The following is a 17,504-nucleotide window of genomic DNA, read 5'->3' as shown; positions in this document are numbered from 1 at the left end:
CGATAGGGGCTGAAAATGCGGTCCATCATGCGTTTGAACGTCGCAGGAGCATTGGTCAAGCCGGATGGCATTACCAAAAATTCATATAGTCCAAAGGTTGTGTGGAAAGCAGTCTTATGGACATCCTCAGGGGCAATCCGTATCTGATGATACCCACTCTTCAAGTCTATGCGACTAAAGACACTTGCACCCTGCAACTTATCAAGTATATCATCAATCCGAGGGATCGGAAAGCGATTCTTGATTGTGATCTTGTTTAAAGACCTATAGTCTATGCACATTCGAAACGTGCCGTCTTTCTTCTGCATCAGTAGAACTGGAGAGCAGTAGGGTGAAGCACTTGGCCGTACTAACCCTTTCTCTAGAAGCTCGTTGACTTACTTCAAAATTTCCTCTTGCTGAGCAAGACTCACCCGATAAGGGGGTTGATTGGGAGGCGAGCTACCCGGTATGAGATCTATGCGGTGATCTTCCGGGCGTACCGGAGGGAGTTCATCAGGGAGTGTTTCCGTGAAACAATCTTTGTACAATTGGGAACTGCCAATCTCCTGCATCAGCTTGAATCTTTATTTTCTTACCCCCATGATCAAAAGTGAGGGTCTTTTCCACATAATCGGGAATAGGTGTCATGTGGAAGTGCCATGGCATACCCAAGATGATATCACATCCCTCGATGGGTGCCATCAAAAATGATTCGCGGTCCTTGTACTCGCCAATCCGAAGATTGAGCTGTCCTTGCACGGGAGTTGCATTGGTTGTCAACCCCTCGAATGCCGATCCGGATGTAACCGGTGTGCCAAGCTGAGCCGGTGTGAGACACAAACGTTCCGCAGTATCCAGGGAGATGAAGTTATCCGTGGATCTTGGATCATAAAGAATCAATTGTCGCTGGTTGTTCAAAGACCCCCAGCCCTTCAGAAGTTGACGCTTTCCTTTCTCCGTTTCTGTGTTTCCTTGAACATCTGCAATTGAGTTCGAGCTTGGTGGTGCGGGTTCCTTCCTTGCTTTCTCTTGCCTCGTAGAGGCTTGCTCTTGCCGTTGCTGCTTTAGCGGGCAGTCCGGTTTCATATGTCCTTTCTCGCCACAGTAGAAGCATCTTCCTTCCTCTCTGAAAGAGAAAGATACTTAGTTCGCTTGCCAATGCCCTCTGGCTTCTTAGAATGATCATCGTCCCTAGATGGAGGACGTTTTCTTCCTTGGCTCCCTTGGTCATCGTAGACCCCTCTTTGTCTTGCACGGTAAGTGCTATGCTCCATTTTTTTGGGTGTCCCAGTTGAGTGCAAATCCTCAACAATGATTGCTGACTCCATCATCCTTTGAAGAGTGTCATGCGGATACACTTTCATACTCTTTCGAAGCTGCGGTTGGAGACCCGCTTCGAACTTTCGTTTCTTTTCCTCATCGGCAATCTTCATGAAGGGAGTGACCATCAGAAGAACCGACCAATACTTGTCCACATAAGTCGTTACTCTTTCATGTTCCTTCTGGGCAAGCCAGTCCCATTCCTTCCGTATGTCCTGCTCGAAGTCAGGTTGAAGAAATTGTTCATAAAATTCAGATTTGAAGCTTTCCCAAGTTCTGGCCTGTGAACCTTCCAGAATCTTGGCTAACCACCATTAACTTGCTGTTTCCTTGAGGTGCATCCCCACATGGCGTAATTTGGATCTTTCTGTGAAGTGCCCATTGGTAAAGGCGACTTCAAACTGTCTGATGAAGGACAGTGCTTTGGAGATGTCTCTCCGTCCGTTGTAGGTTTCAAACTTGATGTCCTTGTCGCCCGATTTGAAGACTCTCATGCGATGTTGAGACTTGTGACCATGCTTCTTGAATCGAGGCTTATCTTTAGGTTGATGTAGGGTAGTGGCAGTAGTAGCGGCTTCCTTCTTCTGACGAGATGATCGAGAAGTAGAAGTATAATCAGGAGAGTAAGATGGAGATGAGATAGAGATGTCCTTGCTCTCGTATAGCAGAGAGAGCGCTTTTTCCTGGCCTTTCCTTGAAGTAGGCCGCTCATTCCGATCCGAAGATCCTTTGTGCACCTCGGCACGTTCTTCTTCTCTTGCCTCCTATGGTCTCACGCCAACAGTGTTGTCTGGATGCTTGGTTGCACCAGTTCCATTCGTTTTCTTCATTCCGCCCAAAAGCTTTTGGACGTCTGGCAACAGTAAGATTTGTTGCAACTCCGCAAGCTGAGCTTGCACTTGTTGAAGCTCCTCTTCAACGCTTCTCCCTTGGCTCGACATGGTTCTTCCCGTTCTTCCCGGAACCGTCCTTCTTTGCAGAGAAAGAGAGGAGTCCGAGCTCTGATACCACTGTCACAAAACGGGAGCGTACACGAGCACTTAGAAATCTGAAAAATAAAATACTTTGCAAAAGGGAGAGAAGGGAGAAGATCGACACAGTATTGGGGACCAGAAGATGGGCTGGTCCCCCCCCCCCCCCGTTAAGAGTATTCTTTTATTCAGGGAGAATTCTTATACAAGCACGAGAACCCGAGGAAACCCCTCCGTTCTGTAATCTTAGACCCGAAGGTCGTGCTTTCCCGTAAAGGGCTTGGGCAGAAGGCTGTTCCTTCCCGTAAGGGACTTAGGCACGAGGCCGTACTTTCCCGTAAGGGACTTAGGCGTAAAGCCGTACTTTCCCGTAAGACGGGAGGTTCATGCAAAACAAACCACACAAAGCAACAATTCTCAATGTGTATCAACACTGTATACCTGTCGCTCCTTACTCGGAAAAGCGACCTCCGTACTTAGTCGTCACACGAACACTTGCAGTTTCCGTCGCTAGTCTCTGCTCCAGAATCCCAGCGCTAGTGCTTTCTGCTTTCTGCTGCTTCCGGCATGCTGAAAACTGGAACGTTGGCTTACCCTTTTATAGGGTCTGGCACCCGGCGGGAATAGAGGCCCAAAAAGCAGAGCCTTGCGCTCCTAGAGAGAGGAGAGAGAGAGATCGCAATTTCAGCCCCTTGCGTTAGATTTTAGCGCTGGCTTTTTTTTAAATAGCCTTGCTTGCTTTATTTTATTAATAAAAGGGTTGGTCACTTAAAAGTGATCGGCCACTTTATAAAATAAAGTGTGAACCTGTTCAAACTTTAAAAACTCACTCAGTTAGTGAAAACAATGCTACATGAACACATTCCAGGCGTCCCCGGGTGCAGGACACGACACAGATGCAATGCAGACACAGACTCCTCGCGGGAAAACATCTGTCCTCCCGCGACTGTTCCTGCTTTTCGTAAAAAGCTTCATTGAACCCATCTTTATTCTTGTGCTTGCGTTCTTACACGTATTTTCTTACTCAGTTCGGATTTCCTCCTTAGCCTACGGGATACCCCTTACTGATGCACCCGTCACCCATCATGTGACGCATCAGGGGCACTCATAACCTGGCCCTTTCCACCGAACTTACGGAAACTCCTTCGCGATGTTTACCGTCACCCATCAAATGACACATCAGAGTTGTATGTTCTTGATGGCAGTTCTTGTAGCTACAATCTTTTAAGAGTTCTTAGTGCACACAATAAAATATCCTGAAAAAGAGATTAATCATTAAAAATAAGAAAATAGTCCAATTAGCAACAACTTGCGCAAGAAGTAAAGGGTGCAACTTGTCCTGTCCTTGCGAAGAGTCTCGAAGTGCAACCGGTACGCCGCAACACCTACTCTGTCTGCCATCTTCTGCTTATCTTTATGTATGTGTTTGAGAAAAGATTACCTCATGCTAACATGGGTCCTGGCCATCTTTCTTCTGCTTCCATACAATTCCGGGAAGGGGGAGAGTAGCGGCGAGGGTGAGAGGCTCACAACCTTCGGGTCCCGGGAAAAATTTGCTCTGATACCACTGTAAGGATTCTAGTTGCTAATCCTTAATTAAGTACTTAAACTCATGATTAAGACTTAAGAAACTGAAACTGAACTTAGAACAAGACTTAGAAGAATCTGTGTTTGATTGATTGAAAGTGTGATAGAAGGGTTCCTTTTATAGGAATTGAATAGTCATCAGTGAAGAGGCATGTCTCTTTGTGAAGAGACATGACTTTAGGCGAAGAGCTGCAACCATTGGGTGAAGAGTCGCATCCGTACGGTGAAGGGGTGTGACTAGTCGTCGAAGGAGTGTGGCTTTTGGCGAAGAGGTTTGTCTTTTGGGCGAAGGGGTGTGACCATTCGAGAACAGGAGTCCTCCTGGGTTAGTCACACTTCGCATCTGTATTTGTAATGAATCAAGAAGAGTGTAACAAGTCACAATCGTGACATATTTTTTGGCCAATTTACCAAGTGTGGGAGAACAGAACTCATAACCGACTTTTTGAGCAATTTTGGAGGCTGATAACTCTGATTTTCAGCCATTTCTCTCCATTTTTGAGCTTCTTATGGCTTTACCTAGGACCAAGGAGCTCATTTTCAGCATTGGAAGGCATCAGATGCGTGTTTACAGGGCTGTTTTGCTGCGTTTTCAGCAATAGGCAGGTTTTGACAGCCATGGAAATCTTCCCCTTATGTATCTATTTGTTCACGGATGCATTACAGGTCAAAGGTAGAAGAGGGGGCGCTCGATTTATGCTGGGGGGATGCTTCATTGAGAGTCTGTCTCACAGGTTAAAAGCTATGGAGTGCTTTCCTTCCCTCTCATGTACAGTGTGGTGCTAGGAGTGATGCCTTGCACACTACGCTACACACTGCTCTCTCTCTCTCTCTCCCTCGTACGTGCAGTTATGTGATGCCCCACAAGAGGGTTGTTCATTTGACTGATGTACAATTGTGTGGTTTCATGCTTTTGTGCTGAGGCAAGAGTCTCCTTGAGCAGGAACATGGGTAGATAGTTGCTACTCCAAAGCAGGCACCGGTGAGGGTCATAACCTCACCGTACATGTGCAAATTCAGCGCTGTGTATGCGCAGAAACTTGACTGTTTTTCAGCGATACGGACGCCAGAACCCTTGGGAAATCATGCCCCACTGGCAGAGGACAGCTAGGGGACTGTTTGGGGCTGAAAACAGAGCGAAAACCAGGAAATACAGCGTGCTGAATTTACTGATATTGGGCAAGAATTAGAGAATATACCCTGCAATTGTACTTCGTGACATATAAGAAGTACCGAAAGGGGCTTCTGACTAAGGGACCGGTACATAAATGTAGAGAACTCTGCTCTACCATGTCTTGTCTCGACTCTTTTTAAAGTTAACGCTTTCAAAAAATGCCACCCAAAAGCCTTGCTTTTTGCCACAAGAAATGCCCGTGCAGATTGTGTCGTCTTTCTGTTGCCTTGTACGATCAGCCACATCATCAATTTGGTAGACATCTGCGTGTGTGTGCGCAAAAGAAGTGGGGCGTGGTACCTTTGTATTACGTAATGAAAATCATAGGCCCGAAGACATTCATCAGCCTGTAGGCATACAAGGATAACGGATTTGATATTGAAAACCCCCTGGGGATATTCAATGATTACAAACCATAGGGGAAAGATGCTACTGATGCAAAGGTACAAAAAATGGGTGATACAACAAAAGCTAGGAGCAGGGGAGTGTGGAAGGAAGTAGCGGAGAGTTGAAGCAGAAACAAGCCACCTTGATGTTGAGAGGAGGTTGAAAACTTCACCAAAGAATCTCAGATAGCCAACTCTAGATCTCCAAGGCCGTATACAACGGTGCATCCTGGCAGAAGAGACATCACCATTACAAGAAGACCTTGCGCCAAAAATCTAGGAGAAAGATAGCCTCTAGCTATCCTTGGCAATGATCAACAAGGCTAATGACATTCTTCAATTTGTAAGTAGAAGCAATATATGGTGCAAATTTGAAGGCGAGGCAAAAAGCGCCCAACACACCTACCAAACCAATTCCAAACTTACATCATGTGAGTGCGCGCGCGGGCGGGGGCGGGGGGGGGGTGGGGGGGGTGGGTGAGAGAGAGAGAGAGAGAGAGAGAGAGAGAGAGAGAGAGAGAGAGAGAGAATGTATGGTGGAAGAGGGGGCGATCAGCCCCCCATGACTACCATGAGCAAAAGACCCAATACAACAACCAGATAGACATGGAAGTGGGTACCCCCTGGCCCCATAAATGGGTACCCAAGGGTAGGTAGGGCAAAGCCTGGAAAAAGCCCCCACGACCCAACATGAAAATGAAGGCGCCCGGCATAGATTTGGTTCATTTCCTCTTGGCAAGAGAAAAGAGCTGGAGGGAGAGACATGACTCAAGGCCGACAAAGAAGGCTGCGCGCTAGATGTCAGTGGATCTCTCCGCTGCATAGCCTATATCTCGGATGAGAAACTCGGCCTTACATTTGAGAATTTGTGGCCTTAAAGATAAAGTTAATCTGGTGGAGGAAGGAAAAGAACTTACGAGTATGATGGGGTTTAATGAGCCGACGCATACAAGAGCTTGGAGAGTGGGCAATAAGAAAAATGGCAGCAATGGGGAAACCTCGAAAGAAAGGGTACTTATCCTTTGTTGCCCCTCAATGGAAGCGAAGGACTTTTTGAAGAAGAGACCGACTCTTAAGAAGACGGGCATCTTCCTCGGAGATGACCTCACCCCCTCGTAGATTGCCCATATGCAAGAGGTAATGCCGGATATTAGAGTGGCAAGGGAAAAGGAAAATTTTGCTTTTTACCGGACGGAAGAGTGGTGATATTGGAGCGACGTTCTGCATGATGGTGCAAGACTTATGGGACCACACTCAAAGTTGCTACTTGGAACTATAATGGATCCCTATGCCTTGATGTGGGTGCCTTCGAGGATAGTTTCACTGAGAGGGACATCATCTTCTACTCTGAGACACATCAGGCCCCTTGGCAATATATGCCACATGTTAGCGGATACAGATGGGAGTCAGCTTGCAGACAGGAGACTCGATCAGAGCACAGAGGACAGGGCTTGGGGGAGGGTGGAAGTTCTATTAAGGGAGGAGTTGTAGCCATTGGTACATATAGCCCGCAGAGATGAGCAACGAGGTACATGTGGGTGAGACCGAGGGCAGAGACATGCAGATATCTCGCGGGATGGATCCTTGGGGACTTCAATGCTAAGACTACCCAGCACCATACAATAATTTATGATACTTCAGAGGAGATACTGAGAGAACTGGATACTATGGAGATGGGCCTATCTAGATTATCACAGGTGGAGCATATTGAGTATGGACGGTACTTGATAGACATGGTGATTGCACATGGTTTGGCCATCTTGAATGGCCTATAGAGATTTCCCGTTGCGGGAGGTTTTACATGCTTTCCACAAAGACATGGAGCACTCATGGCACAACCGAGCTTTTTGTCCAATATCCAAGACCTCACATTTGGACCTAGACGTGTTGGGGTGGCAGTAGATCATGCCCTTGTATCGATGACCATCTCTTTCCAGTTTAGTATAGCACACATGCGACGCGCAGCAGCCCCTACTCGCTACACCTTTACACGTGAGACGGGCTCAGACGGGATCTACAAACGCCTATGCACTGAGGAGCCAAGAGGAGCTTACTATTGTATTGACACGGACTTTGCATGATGCAGCAGCAGGGGCATACCCACACACCCAGCCTGAGCGGAGACGACTTTTTGCCCCAGAACAACTAGTATGATGAGGAGTGCCGTGAGATGAGAGACAAACTTCAGAGGGAGGTGCTTTTGGGGGACATCACTCACAGACAGTCTCAGATTGCCTTCCGACACCTAGTGCGGCGGAAGAAGAGGGCTTTTTTGGCTCGGCTAGAGCAGGATCTATATCAGCTATTCTTGAGTCAAGACTCAGGTGAGGCATGCATGGCGACTCGTTCATGAGCACTCCCCCCCTCGTGCCATTACCTCTATAGAGGCATGGGGCTAGTATGCATCATCTCTGTTGTCAGGTGCAGCGGAAGTGTTTTGCTCATACAATGAGTGAATGTTGAGATGCTGATGCTAATGGGTACTGATGCTGTGGGACTTGACGACGATGACGAGGACAATGACGATGACGATGTCGACGACGACGACGATGTCAAGGCTGAAATCTGAAAACGCTAGGTGTTCTTTGTGGATCTTCATCGTCGACGTCAAGGCTGAATATGAAAATGCTAGGTGTTCTGTTGTGGATCTGCTACTGTGGCGATTCTACGGGGCTGATCTGCAACCGCTGATGCATGCGAGGCTGAGAATGCAAAACGCTAGCTAGCTGAATCCGAATTTGCAAAAACGCTGGCTGGTTTGTGCCGAAACTGAAAATGCTAGGCTGATCTGGGTATTGATGGTCGATGCGGCGAGGATCTGCAACCGGTAAGGGTGCGGTACGGCAAGGTACAGGGCTGATCTGAAAACACTTGTTTTATGGGCTGAAAACGCTTGGTTGAATCTGAGAAAACGCTAGAGATCCTGAGGTGCTGTCGGTCGGGTGCTTGCCTCCTTGTGTCCCTGCTTCTTCTAAGCGCCCAATGGGTTTCTTTTATAGTTCCTTTAGCCATTTGCCCTACCTACATTCCAACAAGGGTAAATGAAAAGTCAGTTAGTAATAAATGACCTATAAGAGGTGGTTCATGCGGTAAAAATGCCTGCATGATGAAATGCGACATCCTGTGCAAGAGAGGGTTTGCAACTATAGAATGCACGTCCTGCTAGAGGCTCACAAAAGTGTGAGGTTTAGTCCTAAGCCACTAGATCATGCTAGACTGTGGTAGAACATGTCTATGTAGCGCAGGTGAAGTGCGCATGTGACATCTGTACATAGTTCTTGGACAGTCGTCTCTTCTTGACCCCCCCGAGCCATGCCAACACGTGTGCTTTTTTCACCGCGGAGATGGTGAAGAAGGCCATTGATAGGATGAGAACTGGGAGAGCATATGATCATGATGGCTTAGTGGCTGAGCATTTTATACATGCCAGGGACCTGCTCGTAGAGCTTCTAGCAGTAATGTTTAACCGTGCCATGTATGAGGGCTTGCCTGATACTTGGAGTCTATCTACTATTGTACCCATCTGCAAGTTAGGAGACCCTATGGAGCTTGGGAATTATCGCACTATCATGATTGGACACACATTGGCACGGTCGTACGCATCCATTCTTGAGCAACAACTGAGTAGATGGGCAGAGAGGGAGGGCATACGCGCAGCCGAGCAAGCAGAGTCCAGGAGAGGCTTCTCTACTCTTGACCACATTTTGATACTTAGAGCCATTATTGAGGAGGGCAGATCACATGGGAGACGGATCTAGTGTATCTTTGTGGATTTTCGCATAGCATTTGACAGAGTGCCCAGAGCTAGATTGATGCGTAGACTATAGGAGATGGGAGTTACCCACAAAGCTCATTATACAGGTCAGTAATGGGGCATGTACGCACTCCAGAGGGGCTAACCACACCATCGTGGTGAAGCAGGGCTGCCCGTTCTCTCCTACTCTATTTGGTATGTTTGTAGATGAGGTTTCTGACTATATTGAGAGAGATGGTGATAGAGGGGCAGAACTGGCAGGGGACTTGTATTCCACTATTGTTATACGTTGATGATATTGTGTTGATCTCCGACTCTCCAGAGGGGATGCAACGTCACCTGGACTCACTGCATAGGTTTGCCAACGACAGTGGTTTGTCTGTCAACCTTGGTAAAAACAAGGTCATGGTGTTTAACAACATCCCATAGTGGATCAGAGAGCAGCACCCACATTCACATATGGCCATGAGATAGTGGAGTATATAGATGCTTACACCTACCTTTAGTGGACCAACATTTTTATTTGAGGAGAGGAGTAAAGACCAGACTGACCAGAGCCTATGGGCTATGAAGCATTGGGGGGACTGGAGAGGATGTGTTCACAGATCCAGTTTTAGTAGCCTCGGACGAAGCTCTAGCTGTTTGACACCCTGGTGGTTTTCGCATTGCTCTATGGAGTTCAGATATGTGGGCCCTCTTTGGACCAGCATGGGAGATCGGGTTGCATTCATGGATAGAGAGGCATGGAGAAGCCTCTGGTCTCTATAATCTCGCGGCTTATTAGAGCCAAGGCTTCAGTACTGCATGACATTATTTGAGCAGATCTAGCTGCCTTCCCACTAGTGATTGAGGCGCTCACCAAATCAGTCTCCACTATAGACCGCCTATGGAATCTCCTTAGAGATCGATATGCCCACCTAGCACTTGAGTTCTCTCGACAGTTAGCTATGCAGGGGGATACAACATGCTGGTATGGGGAGATGACATCATGGTTTCAGGGGCATGGGTTGAGCATGGACAGATTGCCCCCTTTCCAGTACTCATTGGATGCACCCTTTTTGTCTCTTACACAGTCCGTGATCACCAGGCTCATGCGCTAGGACCTGACTCAGCTTGATACCAGGAGGACTTGGATACAGCCGGCGTAGGAACTGGGCATGAAGATGGCTTTCTATAGTGAGTATCTTTTCCAGCTTATTGAGGATGGTTTTGTGACGAGGCCCAGATACATACACCTACTTATCTCATGGGATACGATGTGCTATTGGCCAGATACGCACATCTTCACACCAGCTTCGGATCGAGAGTGGTAGATATAACAAAGTACCAGCAGAGGCCAAGAAATGTCCCCTATGTCACATGGAGCCGGAGGCACAATTGCATTACACATGCCACTGCCCAATTTACTATGAGATACGAGACCGCTTTCACTGCCTGTTCAGGGAGGGTTTTGGACCACTTTCTAGAGTCATGGGGTGTGAGGATTAGAGATGTGTGGGACTGCTGTTGCTCGAGCTGCGTAGACACAGAGAGAGCCTGATGAGAGGAGAGGCCAGCCAGTCTCAAAGACGGATCACAGGCTTCTTTAGATCGAACACTGGGCGGCAGGAGGAGCAACTACCACAGTAGAGCTCACATTCTCCTTATACCATAGGCACGCTGATCAATTGAGCGACCGAGCGTGGGAGATCCAGACGCCCACGACTGCGAAGGACTACACAACACTGTCGGAGACTGCAGCAAAGGATTCGGGTCACTTTGGTCTGACATGCACGCCGCCCTGTCAAACTACTGACCATGGAGGAGATTGATGAGATCTGCCAACGATCGATGATGCCTATGATTTAGCTCTTTTGAAGATTTTACCCCCTGCTCATCTTGTACCACACACATACCCACATTGTGTCACATTAGCCGCCCCCCCCCCCCCCCCCCCCCCCCCCCCCCCCCCGCTCGTATGCTACGCAGTTCCATTTTAATACCTTTTCTTTTTATTTTCGGTATGTAGACATTGTATCAGATTCACCGCGCTGTAAATTTTTGGTCTCATAGGTCATTTTGGCCTTTTGAAGACGTTAATATTTCATTTCATTTCATTTCTCCCTTGCTCTAGCGTTCTGTTTCCCCTCCATGCAGACACCCTACTTGCAGGTACTACACTTTACAAATTTGTTCCCGTGCCCGTTCAGTGGGCGGTATGCGGTAGGAGGTTGATTTCAAGGAGATCTGTCGTGATAGATCCGAGATTTATTGGCTGGCCGGTCTCGAGAGGAGGGTTGCTTGCGGTTGTAGAAGAGATCACCACCCGATTCACCCTTTTCTAGTTGCACCTTTGATAAGAACTGCAAGAGTTGGATCATCTTTTGGGGGTTCATCAGGACTGAGCCTTCAACTCATCTTCCTTGACCTGCCTTTCGTCATTTACTTCTTCATTAACCAGTTGCTGTATCAGATTCTTTGTTAGAATCTCTCTGCATCGTTTCTGAATCGCTCTGGTGTTCCCCATCCAATTCTCTGTTTCAGAATCCATGATGTGTGTGGATGCAAAAATTTGGATCAGATTGTTCGTAGAAGAAGAATTTTCTGAATCTATGGTAAATTTGTAACCGGCAAGCCACTGGCAAGGCGGTGAATCAACAACAGACACACCGAACTTGAAGACTATTAATACCTTAACTTTTAAACAAGGTGAGGCGAGCCACGGTAGAGCGGATTTCTCTACCAAAATGCATTGGCCAGGGTACAACTGCGGGAGAGTCCACTCTGGAACTTGCACTGATCTGCCAGAGCACCCCCGAGGCACACTATTATAGGCAGTACGGCCAAAAGAAAAAGCTACAGAATCTGGTGCCCAAAAGCAAGCGGTGCTCAAAAAGCCCTGCTTTTTGCAACATCAGCTGCCTGCAATTCACATTGCACATTGTGGCAGATTTTCTGCTGCCACATCAACATCCGTACAATCAGCTGTGTCATCAGTTCGGAAGCTGATTGGTTGCCACGCCATCACTTTCTGACACTTCGAAGAGAGGCTTGTTTGATTATTGGGTCTCCACATTCTTCCATGTTATTTTTAGCCCCAATTTTCATTTTCGTGGCAAGTTTCTCAATTGAGACCCCAAGCAGGAAGAGTCTCAGTTGGAAAGGGAAGTGTGTGAACTCTATGTTTCTTGAGCCTGCCGTTTGAACCTCAGATAGGACTCCAAGCAATCAATTTGTTTGTGTACCAATCGTGATAATTGGCATCAAGGCTCACAAAACCCCTCAATAGAATCTCATTTGTTCTGCTATGACGGTATTATCGTTTATTGTTGGTACATACTGGATCCTCAAGTTCCAATGCTAGGACTGATCTGTATCATCTCTAGTAAAAGGTGGATGAGGGATTTGAACTCACAACATCCGCATGAACGCCTCAAGTGCAACTCACCTAGCCAACCCGACATCCAGTCGTTCTTGCTGTCTCAAGCGATCCACAAACCAAAAAAAACGGCTTTACTTGCTCTGCGCTCATAGCCCCCATCGGCCGCCCTCGCATCCCCCCCCCCCCCCCCCCCCCCCCCCCCCCCCCCTCTCTCTCTCTCTCTGATACTTTGGTTGCTTCAGCTATGCTTTATGGGGTCCAAGTGTGGGGACCATCTGTGAATCATGACAGTTGGAGGAACATGGAGAGACCCTTGGTATTTATGATATCCCGGATGATTAGAGCCAAGGCCTCCATACCACATGCGATTATTCGAGCGGAGGTAGCCGCCCCTCCTATAGAGATTGAGACTCTTACCAGATCAGTGTCCTTTATGCACAGTCTATGGGATACACATAGAGGCAGATATACCAGATTGGCTCTTGAGTCCTCTAGACAGTTAGCGATGCAGGGAGATGTATCATGTTGGTATGCGTAGATGACCTCACGGTTTCAGAGGCATGGTCTCAGCATGGATAGATTGCCTCCCTTTCAGTATTCCCTGGATGCACCCTCCCTACCAGTCACACGGACGGAGATCACTAGACACATTCGGCAGGATCTTATACAGTTGGACACCAGAAGGACATGGGTAGAGCCGATGCAAGAGTTGGGCACCAAGATGGCTTTCTACAAAGAGCACCTTCTCCAACTTTCGGGAGATGGGTTTGTGACTCGTCCAAGCTATGGACACTCATTTGTCTCATGGTCAGCGATGTGCTATTGGTCAGATTCGCACATCCTCACACCAGCTGAAGATTGAGACGGGTAGATTCAGAGGGATACCGCCGGAGTCTAGGATATGTCAACTATGCGGTAGAGAGCCAGAGACAGAGCTACACTACATATGCCACTGCACTGTGTATTATGAGATACGAGGGCGCTTCCATTGCTTATTCAGGGAGGGTTTTGGACCCCTAGATAGAGTCATGAGGTATCAGGATCAGAGATGCCTTGGCCTATATCTACTTGAGCTACACCGACATAGAGATAGTCTGTTGAGGAGACATGGAGTACGACAGTCGCATAGACAGATCACAGACTTCTTTGGATCGAGGGAGCCAAGAGACCAACCACCAGCACAGGGTTGTACCCACATTCATACGAGAGACACCCTCATTGACAAGGCGACTGAGCTCGGGAGATCGAGACGACCACGACCGAGACACAGGAGCACACTACATCGATGGAGACTCCAGCAGAGGATCAGAGGCATTCTAGCACGACACCCAGATTGTCATTGAGGGCCTATTCTACATTTTCAGATTTCACATTTCACACTTCATTTTCAGTTTTCATTTTTACTTTAAGTACTTTTTGTACTTGTACTTCAGACATTGTATTAGATTCACCACTTTGTATCTGATGGTCTCATAGGTCATTTTGGCCTTTTGAAGACGCTAATATATCATTTCATTTCATTTCTCTCTCTCTCTCTCTCTCTCTCTCTCTCTCTCTCTCTCTCTCTCTCTCTCTCTCTCTCTCTCTCTCTCTCTCTCTCTCTCTCTATACATGGTTTGTGGGATACAAATAATTGCCGATATACTAGACTGGCCCTCGAATCCTCTCGACAATTAGCAATGAAAGGGGATACATCATGCTGGTATGCGCAACTGTCCTCGTGGTTTCAGAGACACGGGTTCAGTATGGAAAGATTACCCCCCTTCCAATACTCTCTTGAGGCTCCATCACTGGCAATTACACGAACGGACATTAATAAAATCATCCGTCAGGATCTTATACAGTTGGATACTAAGAGGACATGGGTAGATCCTACACAAGAATTGGGCACGAAGATGGCCAACTACAAAGAAAACTTCCTACAGCTATCTGAAGATGGATTTGTGATTCGCCCGAGCTACATGGATACCCACCTGTCTCATGGTTTGTGATGTGCTATTGGTCAGATTCGTACATCCTCACACCAACTGGACATTGAATTTGGCAGATTTAGGGGAATCCCACCCGAGAGCAAAATTTGCAAGTTATGCGGAATGGAGCCGAAGACAGAATTACACTACATATGCCATTTCACCGTATACTATGAGATACGTGGGCGTTTCCATTGCCTATTTAAAGAAGGCTTTGGACCTCTAGATAGAGTCATCCAATACCAAGATCAAAGATGCTTAGGCTTGTACCTACTGGAACTACATCGGCACAGGGATAATCTAATGAGAAGACAAAGAGCACTACAGCCTCAGAGGCAGATCACAGATTTCTTCGGATCGAGAGAAGCAGGAGTGGAAGGAGAAGCAAGAGGCCAGCAGCCAGCACAAAGGAGTACCCACATTCATACCAAAGGCATCCTCATTGACAGGGCAATTGAGCTTAGGAAATCGAGACGACCACGACCGAGATGCAGAAGCACACTTCACCGGAGGAGACTACAACAAAGGATTAGAAGCATTCTAGCCAGACACCCAAAATGCTCCTAAGAAGTTTATTTAATACTTTGTATTTAGTTTTTCACATTTATTTTCACACTTTCACACCTTTCACACTTAGTACTTTAGTACTAAGGTACCCAGACATTGTAACAGATTCACCACTTTTGTATCAGTTTGGTCTCATAGGTCATTCTGGCCTTTTGAAGACGTTTAATATAACATTTCATTTCATTTCATCTCTCTCTCTCTCTCTCTCTCTCTCTCTCTCTCTCTCTCTCTCTCTCTCTCTCTCTCTCTCTCTCTCTCTCTCTCCAAGGCGACTGATCTCGGGAGATTGAGACGACCACGACCGAGACATAGGAGCACACTCCATCGACGGAGACTCCAGCAGAGGATCAGAGGCATTCTAGCACGACACCCAGAGTGTCATTGAGGGCCTATTCTACATTCTCACATTTCACACTTCATTTTTCATTTTTCACATTTTACATTCAGTACTTTTTGTACTTGTACTTCAGACATTGTATTAGATTCACCACTTTGTATCTGATGGTCTCATAGGTCATTTTGGCCTTTTGAAGACGTTAATATATCATTTCATTTCATTTCTCTCTCCTAAGAAGTTTATTTAATACTTTGTATTTAGTGTTTCACATTCACATTTATTTTCACACTTTCACACTTTTCACACTTTTCACACTCAGTACTTTAGTACTAAGGTACCCAGACATTGTAACAGATTCACCACTTTTTATCAGTTTGGTCTCATAGGTCATTCTGGCCTTTTGAAGACGTTAATATAATATTTCATTTCATTTCATCTCTCTCTCTCTCTCTCTCTCTCTCTCTCTCTCTCTCTCTCTCTCTCTCTCTCTCTCTCTCTCTCTCTCTCCGCCGCGCGCTGCAGTTGGGACCTCTAGTCTGGCTTTTTTCCGTCCGCATCTGCCAAGATTTGCCATGACTTTCTTTTTCCTGAATTGTGGGCACATACTCACAAGATTCACTCATTTTTTTTTTCGTTCAGAAAAAGGTCTCGTTTTATTTCGCCAAAAAACATGCAAAGAAAAGATTTATAGATCCCAACAATGTAGAAATTTTCTTTATAGATAAGGGTTAAGCTGACAAGGCAATGAAGTCGGTTTTGCTAAAATTTTGGAAATCGTCCGATTTTAAGCTTTTTAACTTGTTTTCAACTGCTACTGCTCATATTACTGGTTGAGAAAAATGGTATGTTGTAGTATTTGTGGCTTGAATAAAGAGCAGAAAAACTTTTTTGATTTTCTTGCTGTTGATCAAAGATGAAATTTTTAAAAAGTAGTTAACTTCTATTGTCTCGGTTGTAGTGCATTTGGACTGGAAAAGGAAAAGGAAGGCTACTGTTGAATCTGAAGATGAGACTGTGGACTACCGTTGCCTTGTTCGGGCAACAGATGGCAAGAAGAACATAAGTGCAATGGTATTCTGATTGCAACCTTATGTGCTGATTTTAGTAGGTCAGATTTTCTAGGTTGTCCCAAAACTTGAATGGGGAAAGCGCTTTTCTCTCTGATGAGGTGAGTCCAATGTGCTTCACTGTAGAATCACAAGATGCTATGATGTAAAGGTTTTACACAGTGAGGCCACTGTCAAGTTTAGCCACCGCTTGTTTGTCCCAATATGGTGTTTTGCTCAATGTTTAGGAGCCGGAAGCTTATTGCGTGTGCAAAAGTCACATGGTCTGTGTTTTCTATTTAAGTTTGATGACATTGATTCAACTCTGCAACTTTGGAGTTTGGCTGGGCTTGTAATGTGAAAAGAGTATGATTCTGGCTTCTTTTGGAATGAAAATGTCTACTTATATGAGGTTTTTTTTGGGCAGCTATCGGCCAAGGACCATCAGCGATTTCAAATGGCATATGCAACGGTTTTGAAAGCTCACATGGATGCCCTGAAGAAGAGGGAAAAGAAGGATAAGAAGGAGAAGAAAGCAGCAGCAGCCATTGCAGCAACAGCTACCGTGGTGAAACAATAAACATGATCCTGGTGAATATTTGTGTTACAATTGAAGCGTTACTTATGGCAGTTGCAGAACACTTTTTTGGCTGTACAAGGTTGAACTACTAATGGGCTTTGAAAGGTGTTATGCCTTTATGTAATCTCTAATTGCTTATTAGTGCCTTGTTTGCTAAAGACTCTTTTGAATTTGGCATAGGTTACCATTTATATTGTCATAGAACATGGCACATGATACCGGTAGAGTGTGCGGCTGCGGTCTGGGCCTGTTACATGCTCTTTCGATCACACTATTATTTGAGTCCCTTCACAATGTTGCAGGTTATGTTTTTTGCGAGTTATGTTAAGAGCTATAAGTGGAGTCAGTCAGTTGATGGTGAGGTGTGATGGCAGCCATGTATATATGCTTTTATCGCAATCCCGCAAAGCCGTATGCCCTTTACAATTAGACATGCGTGTATCCCTTCCCACAGATAATTAGGTCGGGT

The 17,504-nt window shown here is 46.3% G+C and overlaps 1 protein-coding gene across 1 annotated transcript in view; it reads left to right on the top strand.

Moving 5' to 3' along the window:
- The window catches only part of LOC147432794 (Signal recognition particle, SRP9/SRP14 subunit), a 68,482-nt gene extending 51,289 nt beyond the window's left edge, over window positions 1-17,193 (top strand). The window contains exons 5-6 of the mRNA XM_086492613.1: window positions 16,368-16,480; window positions 16,883-17,193. Of these exons, the coding sequence (XP_086348739.1) occupies window positions 16,368-16,480; window positions 16,883-17,035 (266 nt within the window). The 3' untranslated portion in view covers window positions 17,036-17,193. The remainder of the gene's footprint in view (window positions 1-16,367; window positions 16,481-16,882) is intronic.
- The last annotated feature ends 311 nt before the right edge of the window (window positions 17,194-17,504 follow it).

This window comes from Adiantum capillus-veneris, chromosome 20, assembly GCF_014529385.1.
Source record: "Adiantum capillus-veneris isolate H3 chromosome 20, ASM1452938v2, whole genome shotgun sequence".
Taxonomy (NCBI): Eukaryota; Viridiplantae; Streptophyta; class Polypodiopsida; order Polypodiales; family Pteridaceae; genus Adiantum; species Adiantum capillus-veneris.
This window is presented reverse-complemented; position numbering and strand designations above follow the sequence as displayed.